This window comes from Rhinolophus ferrumequinum, chromosome 24 (assembly GCF_004115265.2).
Source record: "Rhinolophus ferrumequinum isolate MPI-CBG mRhiFer1 chromosome 24, mRhiFer1_v1.p, whole genome shotgun sequence".
In the NCBI taxonomy this organism is placed as follows: Eukaryota; Metazoa; Chordata; class Mammalia; order Chiroptera; family Rhinolophidae; genus Rhinolophus; species Rhinolophus ferrumequinum.
The window spans coordinates 6251565-6267050 of record NC_046307.1 but is presented as its reverse complement, the minus strand read 5'-3'; the positions used below and the strand labels follow the sequence as shown (position 1 = coordinate 6267050).

Here is a 15486-nt window from a genome sequence, read left to right as displayed (position 1 = left end):
AGTCCTTTTGTTAAGATCTAAATAGGTATTTTAACACATATAAAATGTTTCTCTTCTTCCTTTGTTCCTAGGGAGTGGCTTTATTTATTGTGCCATGAAATGTTGAATCCCTATTATGGACTCTTCCAATATTCTACAGACAATATTTACATGTTACAAATCAACCCAGATTCTTCAATCAACCCTGTAAGTATTGGATAAAAAGGTAGGGCATTTAAGTTGGAGAAGTTTTTTAGTGGATTTTCAGCTTCAGTCTCAATTTTTGGTTTACTCACTGTCAACTTAAGGTCTGTGGTAACTAGAACATTGAAAAATAGAGTGAGAACTGGATTAAGAGGGATGATTTCAATCCTGTATTTCTAGTGACTGGGACCTTTGGGTATGTTGTTTTCAAGGAGAACAAGGCGGACATTGAGCTGCTCATGTACTCAGAGCATTTTATTGCCACTTGAGGGAACTCTGCTATGATGGCCGTGTTGGTTGACAGTGTCATTCCAAGAAGTGAGCGGGTTACAAAGTCCATCCTCCTCCCAGTCAAAATTGGAATATTTCCGTAATTGGCCTTTTGGCCATTGCTGCAGACACTGTTCGCTGCTTGTTTTAGAGATGAGGAAATAAGTGCAGAGTGAGCTTCTGGCCCAGGGCTGGGCAGCGGGTGAGTGTAAGACTCTTCCCGTGGAGCCCACGGCCTCTGGGGCCATGTCACGGACCAGCTCGACCGCAAGCGTTCAGATGTGACCGAACCTTTTCCCAGCATGGAAACAAGGTTTTCACTAATTCTCTGATTATGATTCCAACCTGAATGTAGAAATGTGAGGTTCCCTTTTTAGTTAAAAACCAGAACAGCTTGGGTTTTAGAATGGTTGGTTCTTCTTATACTTCGATTTTCATATTTATTTTCCTGTGTTCCTTTTTTAGATTTCTTCTCTTCCTCTTTCTTGTGGGACTGGGGGAGGGGTGGCAGAGGAAGAAGGGGAATTGCCCCTTGCTCTCTATTTCTTTTTAGTGCAATGGGAAGGAGAAGCAGGGCCAGCTTCCAGGGTGGGCACTCAGAAGGGCCTGTGCTTGGTTTGACTCTCTGCTGTCGCCATGTTGAAATTTTTAATTTTTGAATAAGGGGTGCATTTTCATTTTGCACTGGGTCCCACAAATTATGTAGCCATTCTGAGGAAAAGGTCTTTGAACTAACAGCAAATAAAATGTTCAGACGATGTATACAAAAGACATGCTCAAAATTTTGACGAAGCAGCCTTCTTTCATTTGGTCACGAGTACAGCCTGTGAGTAACTGATTCAGTGTCTGGTTGCCTGTGAGACAGTTCTCCCTAGAAGCTGGAGAAATCCCAAGCTACACTTTGGCCTGTCATTTAGCTAATGAATTCATGTTCTCTGGCGCCCCCTACAGGACCATTTGTCTTATTTCCATTTTGTGGGTCGGATCATGGGTCTGGCGGTGTTTCATGGACACTACATAAACGGGGGTTTCACAGTTCCCTTCTACAAGCAGCTACTGGGGAAACCCATCCAGCTCTCTGATTTGGAATCGGTGGACCCAGAACTACATAAGAGCTTAGTGTGGATTCTGTAAGTATCGACTCACTGCTCAGTCAATTGAAAATTAATATGTAGCCACCCTTCTTAGTATATGCCATATACATTTGTTCTGTGTGTGCGTGTGTATACATTTTGGAGATGGGTGTGAAATTGGAGGAGATATAAACAAACTATTGTTTGCCACCAGAAATATAAAAGTAGATCTAACCAAAAAACAATACTTAATTGACTTATTTTCTTCATGATATTTGGCTAGTTTCTTTTCATGGACTGTTTCTTTTGTTATTTCCTTGAATGATTAATGTATGATCACAAATATTAAACCCCAGGCCTGGTGGTGGTTTGATTTTTGACACCCTAAGGCATCACCAGTTAATCGCTAGAGGGAAAGTATTAAAAACAAAATTAGTATCAAAGCATTTAGTGTCAAATGCTTGGATATAAGAAAATATCAAAACAAAATTACTATTGGGCCGGCCCGGTGGCTCAAGCGGTTAGAGCTCTGTGCTCCTAACTCCGAAGGCTGCCGGTTCGATTCCCACATGGGCCAGTGGGCTCTCAACCACAAGGTTGCCGGTTCAACTCCTCGAGTCCCACAAGGGATGGTGGGCTCTGCCCCCTGCAACTAAGATTGAACACGGCACCTTGAGCTGAGCTGCCGCTGAGCTCCCGGATGGCTCAGTTGGTTGGAGTGCGTCCTCTCAACCACAGGGTTGCCAATTCGGTTCCTCAAGTCTCACAAGTGATGGTGGGCTGTGCATCCTGCGACTAGCAACGGCAACTGGACCTGGAGCTGAGCTGCGCCCTCCACAACTAAGATTGAAAAGACAACACTTGACTTGGAAAAAAGTCCTGGAAGTACACACTATTCCCCAATAAAGTCCTGTTCCCCTTCCCCAATAAAATCTTTTAAAAAAAAAAAAATTACTATTTAGTCACCTTGGCTTAGGATATCCTAAACACTCTCATAAACGCAGCAGGCAGAGTTCCATGGTGTTCCTACGATGTAGTAGGTGTCGTGGTCCTTGTGCAGGAGCCGGCTTCACAGGGATGACAGATCAGGCTCTGGCAAAGGAAGGACAAGCTGATGAGCTGAACGGGAGTCAGGCCTCTCAATTGTGTCCTGTGTGCTGGTCAGCCTCGTTTCGCATGTCCCAACTTGAAATAGGTAGCCTGTGGGAGTTAGGGCCTCCATCCTGTAGGAAATCTTTTACTCTGTTTCAAAAAATATGGCATATTAAGAAGCCAGTTTTAATTTTCAAGTGCTTCTTTGTTTGAACTGATGCACTTGAAAAGGCTGCCTTAAAAAGGGGGAGTGATTTTTTCTTAATGTGGCTTCCTGCAGGTTGATTACTTTTGACTCAGTTCCTCCTCGCGATTCTGTCCTTTCTGCTCACAGACTCAGTTTACAAAGCAACCAGGTATCTTGTAAAATCATAAATGGTAGAGGTACTGTCACCCTCCTGTGAATGACAAAATCGAGTCCGAGACACATCTGGAACTAGGGCTGTGGCCTCCGGGCTCTGTCCAGCACCCACACCTTCCTGCCCTCACCCGAGCTGTGTCCACTTGAGGCTCTCCTGTCCTCTCTCGTCTAGCAGTCAGTAAATGCTCGCTTGCTCTCTCTTCCTACTGGATTGTTCCACTTAACATTCCGTTCACTGCCATGTGGCGGCAAAACTCTAACTGACATCTGTCTTCTGTCCTGACTTTGCCAGAGAGAACGATATCACCCCCGTGCTGGACCACACCTTCTGTGTGGAACACAACGCTTTCGGGAGGATTCTTCAGCATGAACTGAAGCCCAACGGCAGAAATGTTCCTGTCACGGAGGAGAACAAGAAAGAATATGTCCGGTAATACTCTGGGGAACCTGGTGGTTGCCAGTGGGGACAGACACCCAGGTGCCCAGGGCCGTGTGGACAAGGCTGAGTTCATGGACTGTGGGGCTCACTTGCTGCATGAGATTTGCCTGTCCCCGCCAGCACTTGTGACAGAAGCACATTACAGAAGACACGTCCAGAAGCCGTTAGGTTCAGCAGGGGGCAGGTCTGCGTGGAGGAGCCCGGATGCGACCAGGCCTGACCTGGCGGAGGGAGACTAATGACCCGAGAGCCCAGGTGGGGGAAGGACTTTCAAGTGACCCCCCCAGATCCGTCCGAAGCTGCCAGAGCGTAGGAGAGAGAAGGAAACCTAGACGTTTCCTTGAGCCCAGTCTCCAGGAAGTCTACTCCATTGTAGTCTGTTTTCCCACTTCTTAATCACAGCAAATAAATGACCAGTCACTTAGAGTGGAGATTTAGAAACAAGGACACCTCCGTGTGTTCAGGCTGTCCAACTGGTAATGTAGTTCTCACGGCATCCTGTATTTTATTTTCAAATACATTTTTAAATTGTGGCAGTTGTTGGAACAGGTCAGGTTAAATACTACTGCTATTTCTAGCAGTGAATCAGAAGATATAAGGGCACGAGCTGTTTTATTTTAACCTGATCCTTAGGCTAAGTATTACCAACTCGTGGGTTTTCCTCCCACCTCGGGGCGGCTGGGCTGGCAGGGCATTGGACTCAGCAGATGGATGTCAGAATCTGCTAATGGAGAAAAGCTTTTTTCATGAACCGTTGGTATTGCTTCCAACTTGTGAATTTTTCTTTCAGGTTATATGTAAATTGGAGATTTATGAGAGGAATTGAAGCCCAATTCTTAGCTCTTCAGAAAGGGTTTAATGAGCTCATTCCTCAACACTTATTGAAGCCTTTTGACCAGAAGGAACTCGAGGTACGTGCTCAGTGTGTTGAGTCAGGCTTTCCTTAAAGGGCCCTGAGGCTTGCAGTGATTCCTCATAGCCGTGGGGGTCTGTCGGGGCTCCCAGAATAGAGTCAGGGCTGGAGTGAGAAGGGGGTCGAGGAGGTTTGAGCCAGTTTATGACAAGGCCAGGCGTCTACTTGGCATCAGTGAATCCAGATAATTCTGGGGGCCTTATTCAGGGTGGTTTGTGGCTGATCGTATTTTTCAGGATCTCTAGCAGTGGGGATTCCTGACCCTCTCCTGTGTAGTCACCTCAGATCGAGGAAATTGTCTCATATATTGCCAACTTTTCCCACAATGTCAACTTGCTGTTCTTATTCTGCACTTAGTAGACTCTGAACAAAGTGTTACTGTTTTCTCTAATCACACTTCATGTACTTGAACAATGAGGCATTCACCTCGTATCCATCTATTTGGTGCCAGATAGCTCAAGCCTTTAAAATTGTTCTCAGTCTTTCCGCCACCAGTGAGATGCCGAGAGCTTGAGCCAAGCGGAGCCTCCCTTGGGTGGGACAGTAGACCTCCAGAGGGAACTTTTTAAGCAAGTTGCAGAAACAGCATGTAGCTCCTGCTTCATTCCCTTCTCTTCAGATTTTTTTTGGGGTTGCCAGGGAGGAAATATTAGGGAACAGTGTGTTTTTCCAGGATGTCAAGTTGTTTTATTTTTTTTCAATCTAGTTGTGGGGGTGTGCAGCTCAGCTCCAAGTCAAGTCGTCGTTTTAGTTTTTCAATCCAATTGTGGAGGGCACAGCTCACTGATCCATGTGGGAATTGATCTGGCAACCTTGGTGTTACGCATACACACTCTAACCACTGAGTAAACTGGTCGCCCACCGGTGGCTGAGCTCCAAGCTCAAGCCATTGTTTTCAATCTAGTTGTGGAGGGTGCAGTTCACTGGCCCATGTGGGAATCGAACCGGCAACCTTGTTGTTAAGAGCTCGCGCTCTAACCAACTGAACCATCCGGCCACCCCTCTCTTCAGATTTTAAATTCCACACATCATTGTCGTATGAGGTTCCTGTGATGTGTGCGGCCCCGTTTTACACTCAGCTCCATGCAGTCTTGCTGGTGCTTCTTCCGTCCTCACCAATGTGGTGCAAAAACATGAACACAAACTTGGTGGCAGAAAATGACCCTTCAGTGGCTGTGTACCACAGTCCTAGGGGTTGGAAACCAGCCTGAGGTGGCAGAAAGCCAGGCGTGGTGCTTCAGGCGTACTGCTGGCTTGCCTTTCTTCTTGTTTAAATGTGTGTCTAGTTTATTTGGACATAGCTGCTACTTTGCTCTGGGACCAAGTCTTTAGCTCCTTTCACGTCCTGGAGACCTGGGCGGCATGTTACGACACCGGTTTACACACCTGAGGAATAATTGCCTGTGAACCCTTCACAGCTGATCGTCGGTGGCCTGGATAAGATAGACTTGAACGACTGGAAGGCTAATACCCGGCTGAAGCACTGCGCAGCTGACAGCAGCGTCGTCAGGTGGTTCTGGCAGGCTGTGGAGACCTTCGACGAGGAGAGGAGGGCCAGGCTCCTGCAGTTTGTGACAGGATCCACCCGTGTCCCACTCCAAGGCTTCAAGGCCTTGCAAGGTGACTGACGTGGGGGCGGGGCCGCTGGCGCAGGGCATCTTCACTGGGCGTCTTCTCCCCTGGGCCAGGGCAGGGAGAACGGGAATGTGCTGGGGTGGTCTTCCTGAAACGCCTAGAAAGCGACGTGACATGCTTTCATCACCGCGCGGTGCTCACCGGCTGGGGGGCTCTCACTCCCCCTGGCCATAGAGATCCTTTTCCCCCATAAAGGTGATGGTCTCTTGGTTTCCGTTATCTCTGCCAGCTCCCAGTCCTCAAGGCTCTGCTGTCCTTTGCCCAAGTTGAAAGAAAGTGTCTGTAAATATAAAAGTGTAGGAGAGGCTATCAGCAGAACAAAGCCCAGCCTCCTGTCACACCCACCCCTCCTAGTGTCCCTGCAGCCAGAATCAGCAGGTGGACGTCACTTTGCAGCAGCCATGGCGGGTGCTGACCAGCCTGATGTCCACTCGGAGCTGAGTCTGGAATGATCTGAACAAGGAAGGACCCAGTGGAGCCCAGTGTGTCTCCTCCTATAGAATTGGTTGACAAAGGAGGGTACAAATAACAAGCTTTTGCGAAAGAAATCAGAGTTTTTAAAGTGTACTATGGATTCATTTGTAGATACTTAGGTCAGGCCCCTCCCTCCTGAATCAAGAGACCCAGTCTATTGCTACCAGGTTGGTCATTAGCTCCAGGGGTCCTCCCTGGCCTTCAGTTTCCTCCTTTATACAGGGGCTGCCTGACAGGCTGCACCGTCCAGTTAGGTACCCACGTGCGCTCTCATGCCTTTCAGCTCTGACTGGGTCCCTGGCTCACCCAGATCTGGAGTGGCGGTTGGAAGGCTATAGATGCTGAATATTTTGTGCCTCACGAGGAGATCAGAGAGGCTCACGGTCAGCCGCAGCTAGTCAGCTGGGAAAGTACTCGCAGGCTTCTCCCCGGCCCTGTGACTTGTAAAGTTTCAGATTTTCGTCACTTGATAACCTTGATAGCCAGAAGGAGTAAAGAAGAATAGTAATATATTGAAATTTAGTAAATTGAACTTTGCATGTTAATACTGAGAACAGAGATATATCACGTATAGAACATTCTCTGTAGACTTTTTCTTATTTTAAGCACTTCTTTGAGAGAGAAGTTACTTCCATTTCCTTGGGCTTTGGTCCTAGGTGTTTGTGTCTGTTTCTTTTTCCATCATACCTCTGCCTGAAGACAGTTTATGACTATATCCTGCTTTTCTTTGATCACTGCTGTCCTCTGCCAACAGTGGGCCTGCTTGCTAAACATTTCTATTAAAAGAAAATCCCTATCGCTTCTTGGCCTTTTGGCTAAGATCAAGTGAAGAAAATCCCTGATGATTTAAGGATTCTACCTGCAGACACCCCCACTGGAGCCAGCTCATGGTCAGGTGCATAGGAGAGTGCTCATGCGTCTGCTCCGCGCCACGGGCTTTCTAAATGTCTGATTAGTCACTTGATGGCCAGAGGCTCCTGTTGCCATGGCAACTCCGTGACCCTCTGGCGGGACAGCCCACCTGGGCGTTGGGCCAAGGGTGTGGTCAGCAGTGGGGCCCAGGCCCAGCCTCTGAAGTGCATTAACTAGAATGTTGTCTTGTAAGGTTCTACAGGCGCCGCAGGGCCCCGGCTGTTCACCATCCACCTGATCGACGCCAACACAGACAACCTGCCAAAGGCCCACACCTGGTAAGCAAAGGGCTGTGCAGGCGCCATCCCCTGGGAGCTTCTGCAGCGTGTGCTCTCTCACGCGACTCTCTAAGCTGTCTCATTTATGCAGAGTCCCAGGTAACAACTGGCAATGGCACCAGTGTCGAATGGGACAAGCACTGGGCAGCGTGTCACATGTAAGGGTTATCAGAAGTCTCTTCCATGAAACCAGTTTTGTGGGATGTGATTGTGTTGGCTGCCACTCCCATGGGCGCGTCTGCACTTTCTGGGCCTCGCTGCACATATGCATGGGCGCACACGTGTACCTGTCAGTGGGACAAGTTGTAGTTTTAAGTGGGAGTTACTGGTCTTCACTTTATCTGACCTTCCTGGGGCCCCACTGTCCCCTCAACTTTGCGTGTGACAGATGCACCTTGCCTATTTTGAAAAATACATCCTCCCTAAATTTCAACTTAATACCATGTTTCCTCCGAAAATAAGACCGGGTCTCATATTAATTTTTGCTCCAAAAGACGCATTAAGGCATATTTTCAGGGTTGGCTTATTTTTTCATGTACAACAATCTACATTTATTCAAATACAGTCATGCCATCTTCTTCTGGAACATCCTCATAACGTACTAAGTGCGTCCGTCTGACTGACGATCTTAACTGAGGTTTATTTTCGGGGTAGGTCTTATTTTCGGGGAAACACGGTATCTGTAGTGGATTATTTCCTTTGTGGTTTAAAAATCCAATCACTTACATACACTTTGTCTCAGAACAATTTATTGAGAACAGTCACCTCTAGTTCAGGAGAACCAGTCCCACATGTTGCAGATGCTGGCCCGGACACCCTCTGATATGTGACTTTGGGCAAGTTGCTAGATAGGCTAACTGGGGTTTGCACATGTGTGAAAGGCTGTGAAAGCTGTTTCCGGGACTGTGGGGGCGTCCAGAGCATGGCCCCCAGCCTGGCACTGCAGGAATGGGGCCGTGTGCACACACCCCCTCCTCCTAAGGTTTTGTCCTTTCCTAGTTTAGTGCCTAGAATAAAACGGATATGGAAAATCTCCCCCGATGCTAATGCTCCTGAAAAAAGACTTCAACACCATTTAGCCCGACTCATTCTTAGCAAAAACCATCCTTAGTTGCCTAACCCCTAGTAATTCAATAGGCCACACTGTGTCCTCTGGGTCACAATTTTCTATTTTTGATTTGTTGAGATAATAGCTTCTTAGAGAGTGTCTTTTTCCTTGCACAGTCACTGGAAATGAATTTCCCCATGGAAATACTGAGTCCGAAATTTAAGATTCATTTCATCTAGCAGGGATTTGACATTTTATTAGTTTTGAGATACAGTTTCTGGTTTTGCAGGGGATTTTCCAGGCTGCCCCATTTTGGTCTCAGATCAAGTCACAGAGGAATAGACCGACATACAGTAAATTATTAGTGGCAATTTGACTGCCGGCCAGTCTGGGTTATGCTGGTCTACAAAGATGGTATTCCTGATACTGAGTGATTTCTCCCAAAGACAAAAAATACAAACAAAACAAGTTAAGAGCTTTGTCCTAATATCAACAGTAGATAGTAGTTTGGTTTTATTTTAGTTTTAAAGACCTTTATTGCTGTGTGTTGAAAACTCTTGGCATTAGAAGCAGAAAAGCACAAGGGGGGTGTGGACAACTCAGCTGTTCCCCCCCCCACCCCCGAGTACTGGTGACGAGAGACTTCCACCTTCCCATTGCCCTGCAACCCCCCGCGAATGCTTTGCTCCTGCCTGTCCTTGGCCCTGAAGCAGCTCCTAGGGCCAGACTGCCCCCAGCAGTGACTGTCACTCTTTTGTCCTGTTCCAGCTTTAACCGGATCGACATTCCACCTTATGAGTCTTATGAGAAGCTCTACGAGAAGCTGCTAACAGCAGTGGAAGAGACCTGTGGGTTTGCTGTGGAGTGAAGAGCAACCAAAGGCAACAGATTCTAGCTCATGACCGCCAGACCAAAAGCATATCGCTTTCTGCGCGCCTCCTGCAAAGCGGGCTGAGGCACTGGAATTCTAGATAACCTGAGGGAAAGGACTGTCTCCCCTCCTTTTCACTGGGGGAGCGAAAGGGGCGGGGGGACTTTGGTTGGTGGCTCCCACCCATATTTTCCTCCTTTACGACAGTACTCCCACCCCCTTCCATCACCCATCCAATAAAGTACAGCCAGGTTTAGATTTGGCTTCGGTCACACAGGATATTCTCCGGTTGTAGCACGGTGACAGGCTCACGGCCCTGTGCTCTTTATAGGAGTGTCGACCTGCAGTTATGGAACCGAGCTTGGCTTACTGAGGGTTTGTAACTCGTAGCTATCCCAGCTTTTCTGCCTCAAAACAAATTCCAAATTTCACATCCTAGCAGCCTGCTCTGGGTAGCAGATTAAATTCTACCTGAAAAGTAACTGTATAATATATATGCTTATTGGAATTCTGCCACAGCAGGAAGCTTGAGTCCAAAATGTGCTTCCCTTTTAGAAAGGTAAAGGAATTGGGGGACAGCATTAGCTGGAGGCCCAGGGTAGGTCTTTTCAGGGTATCCTGGTTGAAAATTTTGTTTTACTTAGAGAAAAATGATCTTTCCTTTGAAGAGCCCCTTTTGCCGCATTATCTATCCAGTTCGAAATATTTTTCCAATGAAAATACCACATAACGAAGCTTATGAAAGAGCAGGCCAAAACCAGCCTCAGCTCCCAAACTGTGGCTTCTGCTACCACCTGTACTAGATGAGTGGCAACTGAGCCACTTGAATACTAACAAACTATCGTGCGGAAATGTCTAAGATCTAAACTAACTCAACAAAATTCTGTTATTCTAGCTGCGGGGGTGGTGCAAACTAGCTTAAAAGGGAGCGGGAATACATAACCGCGATGACCAGAATCCACGCCACATTAGTTTTGCACAAAGGAAGGCATGGATGTAAACCTGACAGCAGAGGGGGACGCGTCCACCCTGACTCATTCAGCCCATTTCCCCAGTGTCAGATGGTGACAGTAACAACTGCCACTCGATTTACTTGCCCAGATGTCTTCGTATGATGAGCAAGGCCAAAGCAAGCCTCGACCGTAAGTTTCTAACACCATTTTCCAGTTTGCACAAAAGTTCACACAGTGTTTTAACTAAGCGGCTTGATTTCGGATAGCTGAACTTCAGTGGACAATGGCAGCAGCAGCAAGCTCTCCTGTCTGGTTTTTTGTTGTTTTTGTTTTGGGGGCAAGTGCAGGATAATTCCTTAGCAAGACATTTCACTGTTGAAATTTTGCTGTTGAAAATTTTGAGTTAAGCGTTGGAATCCAGCTGTGGGTCTGAGATGGGTCTGGAAGGAGCGTTTGGACGACCGTTTCGCTGTTCTTTCTGTTACTAACACCAGTAGACTGGCGGCATGGAGCGTACTCACCGTGCTGCGCTTGCGCGCTCCTTGGCTTCCCCAGCAGCCGTCTGCCCTTCGGCGCGGGCAGCGCTCGGCCCTCTTAGGAGATAGACCCGCCCCCTGCGCTGAGCTTTGCCCAGTGGGGGCCACGGGTCACTAGCCGTGGGTTCCAGGGGCTGCGAGAGAGCCTAACTTCTGTACTGACTGGGGATCTAGATAGAAGGGGTGTCGAGCGTGATCTGCCACAGAAGGAAAACTTAGTCCACTCATGAAGTCCAGGTGGAACGGTGGGCTGGCTCTTTCCAGAGTTGGGCTTTGCCCCAGTTGGGCTTATCCTGTGTCTCATTTACCATGATACATACCGAGGGCATTCTAGAAGCTGGCTCCCCACTGATTCCATCCAGTCCTCCCTCGTAATCTTCCTGTGGACATGAGGAAATGAAAATACCGACCTCCCACCAGATAGGTCTCATCTCACGTGGTGGGAGAAGACCTCCACCAGAGATCTGAAAGTGGGAAGACCCACCCGACTTTTCCCGTGGTGGTGATCAAAATCTGTAGTAATTAGGAAGGAAACGAGGGTTGAGTGGCTGGAAAGACTTGGAAGCAGGCACGTGGCGTTTGACTCCTTCCTGCTGTTGGGAGCGTGCATGAGCCTCAGAACCCGCAGCCCACGCTGCTCTCGCGTCACGTGTCTCCCCAGTGAGATCCAGAGGGTCGTGTCCTGCTCCTGCAGGGGCTGCTCAGGACGCACCGGTTTCCCGCCAGTAAGGCCTGGCTCTCTGCTTTCCTCCTTCCGCCGCACGTGGCACGCCCATCAGCTGTGCGTGTCACCCGGGCGCCTGAAAGAGCAGAGCTTTCCAGAGCTCCGTTTACTTTTGCCACACGCGGGCCTGCCCGTCAGCGGCACTGCACTTCTAGAAGTTGAAACATCCGCAGTGATTTGGGCCTTTGATCCACCCCAGAGAACAGTGTAGCTCCCGATCTGCAGGAACCCCGTCCACACGTGCACCCGCGCCGGTCACCCCTCTCGGAGATCCCAGACACCCACCCTGCCCGCCCCCTCGCCTCTGCCCAGATGCCTCAGGGGCGCAACTTCCAGGCTTGCCCTCGCCAGCGGTCAGCAGCCGACCCTCAGGGATGTAGCGAACCACCGCTCTGCCAGCGCTTTGGGGAGGAAACGTGGAGGGGCGGCCTGGGGGACAGTGACTTGCTCATGACGTCTGCAGGGAGATTCCGCCCGCGGGACGGAACCGTGGCCCCGGAACCTGCTCCGCCGAACGCTCGGCGTTCAGGTGGGCGGCCCTCAGGTCCGCTGTCAGGACGGGCTTCTGCAGCCGGGGTGTGCCACGCGCTCGGCAGCCTTCCCGAAACATAGTATGAATTTTTTAAATTTGTTTATTTTTGTTTCTCAACCACTTTATAATGTATTTTTTAATTTATTTTGTAATGTCTTGTTTTTAAGTATTGCTGCTATCCTTGTTATTCTTCCCACTGTTTTTATTGCTGATTTACTTTGTGAAAGTTGTACACTAATGTTCTGTTTTATGTCAAAATCAAAAGTATTTAAAGAAATACTAGTTCTATTTAATGTGGTTATGGAACCAGCTGGAAATACAAAACAAACAGTGATTGTACAGCAGGCTGGACCCGGGAGGTCAGGTTCATTTTGTTACATATGCAATAAACTCACAACTTTACATTTTTGGCATCTGTTATTTCATCGTGGAAGTGATATTCCGATTTCCAAGTGATATTCCTACAAGAATGGAAGTCAGTGGTCAGGGATATTGCAGGGGCCCTCTAAGGAAAAAGGACAAACAAGCATAGAATTGTGGAAGAAACTCATGAAAACATGGCAGTCAGCCATAAGTGCTCTACCCAGCAGAAACGTGTGCGAGTGAAAACATCGCCAGTCTGTTGACTTCTTCTCACACTGGTCATATTTGTTGGCTTGTTTTTTTTTTTTCATATATTTTTATGGTAAAACATATATGATATAATACCTATCAATTTAACTAACATGGTTAATGTACAATTCAGTGGCATCAAATTCATTTCAGTGTTGTGTGACCATCACCATTATCTATACCCAAAACGTTTTTATCTTCCAAACTGAAACTGCCCGTTAACTAATAAGTCCCATTCTCCCCTGACCCCAGTACCATGTAGATACTTCATACAGAGAGACTCAGAATATTTGTCCTGTGTCTGACTTCCCTTCGCATATTATTTTTTCAAGGTCCATCCATGTTAGAGCATATATCGAAATTTCATTCCTTTTTATCACTGAATAATACTCCATTGTAGGAATATATCACAGTTTGTTTTACCGTTTATTTGGCGGACACTTGGTGTGATAGTTAATGTTATGTGAGAACTTGACTGGGCCATGGTACCCAGAAAAGGTTACAGACTAATATCTGAATCTTCTTTAATTTCTTTCAGCAATGTTCTGTAGTTTTCAGCATGTAAGTTTACTCCTAAGAATTGTACTCTTTTCAATGCTATTTTAAATGGAATTGCTTTTTTAAATTTTCTCTTTGGATTGTTCATTGTTAGTGTATAGATACAACTGATTTTGGTTTGTTGATTTTGTATCCTTCAACTTGGCTGATTTCATTGATTAGTTGTAACAGTGTGTATTTTCTAGGATTTCTACACATAAGATCATGTTATTTACAAACAGATCATTTTATTTCTTCCTTTCCAATTTGAGTGCCTTTCATTTTTTCCTTGCCTGATTGCTCTGGCTAGGACTTCAGTACTATGTTCAATAGAAGCAGTGAGAGTGGACATCCCTGTCTTGTTCCTTAACAGAAAAGCTTTCAGCCTTTCACCACTGAGTCTGATTGTTACCTGTGAGACTTTTCACATATGGCTTTTATTATGTTGAGACAGTTTCCTTCTGTTCCGAGTTTATTGAGTTTTCATTATGAAAGGTGTTGAATTTTGTCAAATGATTTTGCTGCATCAATTGAGATGATCATGTGATTTTTCCCCCGTTATTCTGTTATATGGTATATATTACATTGATTTTTGTGTGTTGAGTGATCCTTGCATTCTAGGAATAAATCCTACTTTGTCACGATGTATAATCCTTTTTCTATGTTGTTGGATTCAACTTGCTAATATTTTGTTGGAGATTTGGCATAAATATTCGTGAGGAACATTAACCTGTAGTTTTCTTGTAGTGTCTTTGGCCTCATAGAATGAATTAGGAAGCATTTTCTTTTCTTCACGTTTTTTGGAAGAGTTTGAGAACAACTGGTATTAAATCTTCTTTAAATGATTGGTAGAATTCACTAGTGAAAGTCTGGGTTTTACTGTGTTGGGAGGTTTTTGATTCCTGATTCAATCTCCTTACTAGTTATAGGTCTATTCAGATTTTCTATTTCTTCATGATTCAGTCTTGGTAAGATGTATGTCTAGAAATTTGTCCATTTCATCTAGGTTATCCATTTTGTTGGCATACAGTTATTCATAGTACAGTTGACCCTTAACAACTGTGCAATCCACTTATTAAAAACCACGGGTTTTATTTCACAAATGTATTAGACCATTTTTTGAGATTTCCTTAGTGCTGTGAAGCAATTACATCAATTACAGCAGGCTGCCGTAAAGCAATCATGTTGCTGCTGCTTCATTATCAATAGAGGAATTGTAAAACGTGTAAGGAAATATGATTTTCTTTTTCCCATTCTTTTCATTTTTGATGTCTAATGTCTGTCATACCTATAACATCTACAGTGTTTTGTATAAGACAACATTGATGCAGTTACTGATATGAAGTTCATCTGATAAACAGATGATGTAAACTTAGCGTATCAATACAGAACAGTACAGGACTGGAAATGAATTTCCCCCATGATTTTCTTAACATTTTCTTTAGCTTACTGTTTTGTAAGAATAGTGTATAATACAACATACAAAATGTGTTGACTTTTATGTGTTTTGTTTTTTTTTTTAAGGGGAACAGGACTTTATTGGGGAACAGTGTGTACTTCCAGGCCTTTTTGCCAAATCAAGTTGCTGTCCTTTCCATCTTAGTTGTGGAGGGTGCCATTCAGCTTCAAGTTGTTGTCCTTTCAGTCTTAGTTGTGGAGGGCGCAGCTCAGCTCCAGGTCCAGTTGCCGTTTTCTAGTTGCAGAGGGCACAGCCCACCATCCCTTGCGGGAGTCAAACCGGCAACCTTGTGGTTGAGAGGATGCACTCCAACCAACTGAGCCATCCGGGAGGCAGCTCAGCTCAAGGTGCCGTGTTCAATCTTAGTTGCAGGGAGCAGAGCCCACCATCCCTTGCGGGACTCGAACTGGCAACCTTGTGGTTGAGAGCCCACTGACCCATGTGAGAATTGAACCGGCAGCCTTCGGAGTTAGAAGCATGGAGCTCTAACCTCCTGAGCCAGCTGGCCGGCTCCTTGAATTTTATGCTATTGATAAGGTGAAAAGTAAGCTATCAGTAGCTAAGTTTGGGGGGGGGGGTCAAAT

The 15486-nt window shown here is 46.4% G+C and overlaps 1 protein-coding gene across 2 annotated transcripts in view; it reads left to right on the top strand.

Annotated features, from left to right (window-relative positions):
• Window positions 1-12701, top strand: part of SMURF1 (SMAD specific E3 ubiquitin protein ligase 1) — a 101596-nt gene extending 88895 nt beyond the window's left edge. The window contains exons 12-18 of one of the 2 annotated variants that reach the window (XM_033096355.1): window positions 72-186; window positions 1405-1583; window positions 3272-3409; window positions 4209-4329; window positions 5750-5951; window positions 7555-7630; window positions 9447-12701. In XM_033096355.1, coding sequence (XP_032952246.1) covers window positions 72-186; window positions 1405-1583; window positions 3272-3409; window positions 4209-4329; window positions 5750-5951; window positions 7555-7630; window positions 9447-9546 — 931 coding nt within the window. In that variant the 3' untranslated portion in view covers window positions 9547-12701. Of the gene's footprint in view, window positions 1-71; window positions 187-1404; window positions 1584-3271; window positions 3410-4208; window positions 4330-5749; window positions 5952-7545; window positions 7631-9446 lie in introns of both variants that reach the window. The other variant, XM_033096354.1, reaches the window with a different exon arrangement.
• Window positions 12702-15486: the final 2785 nt, after the last annotated feature.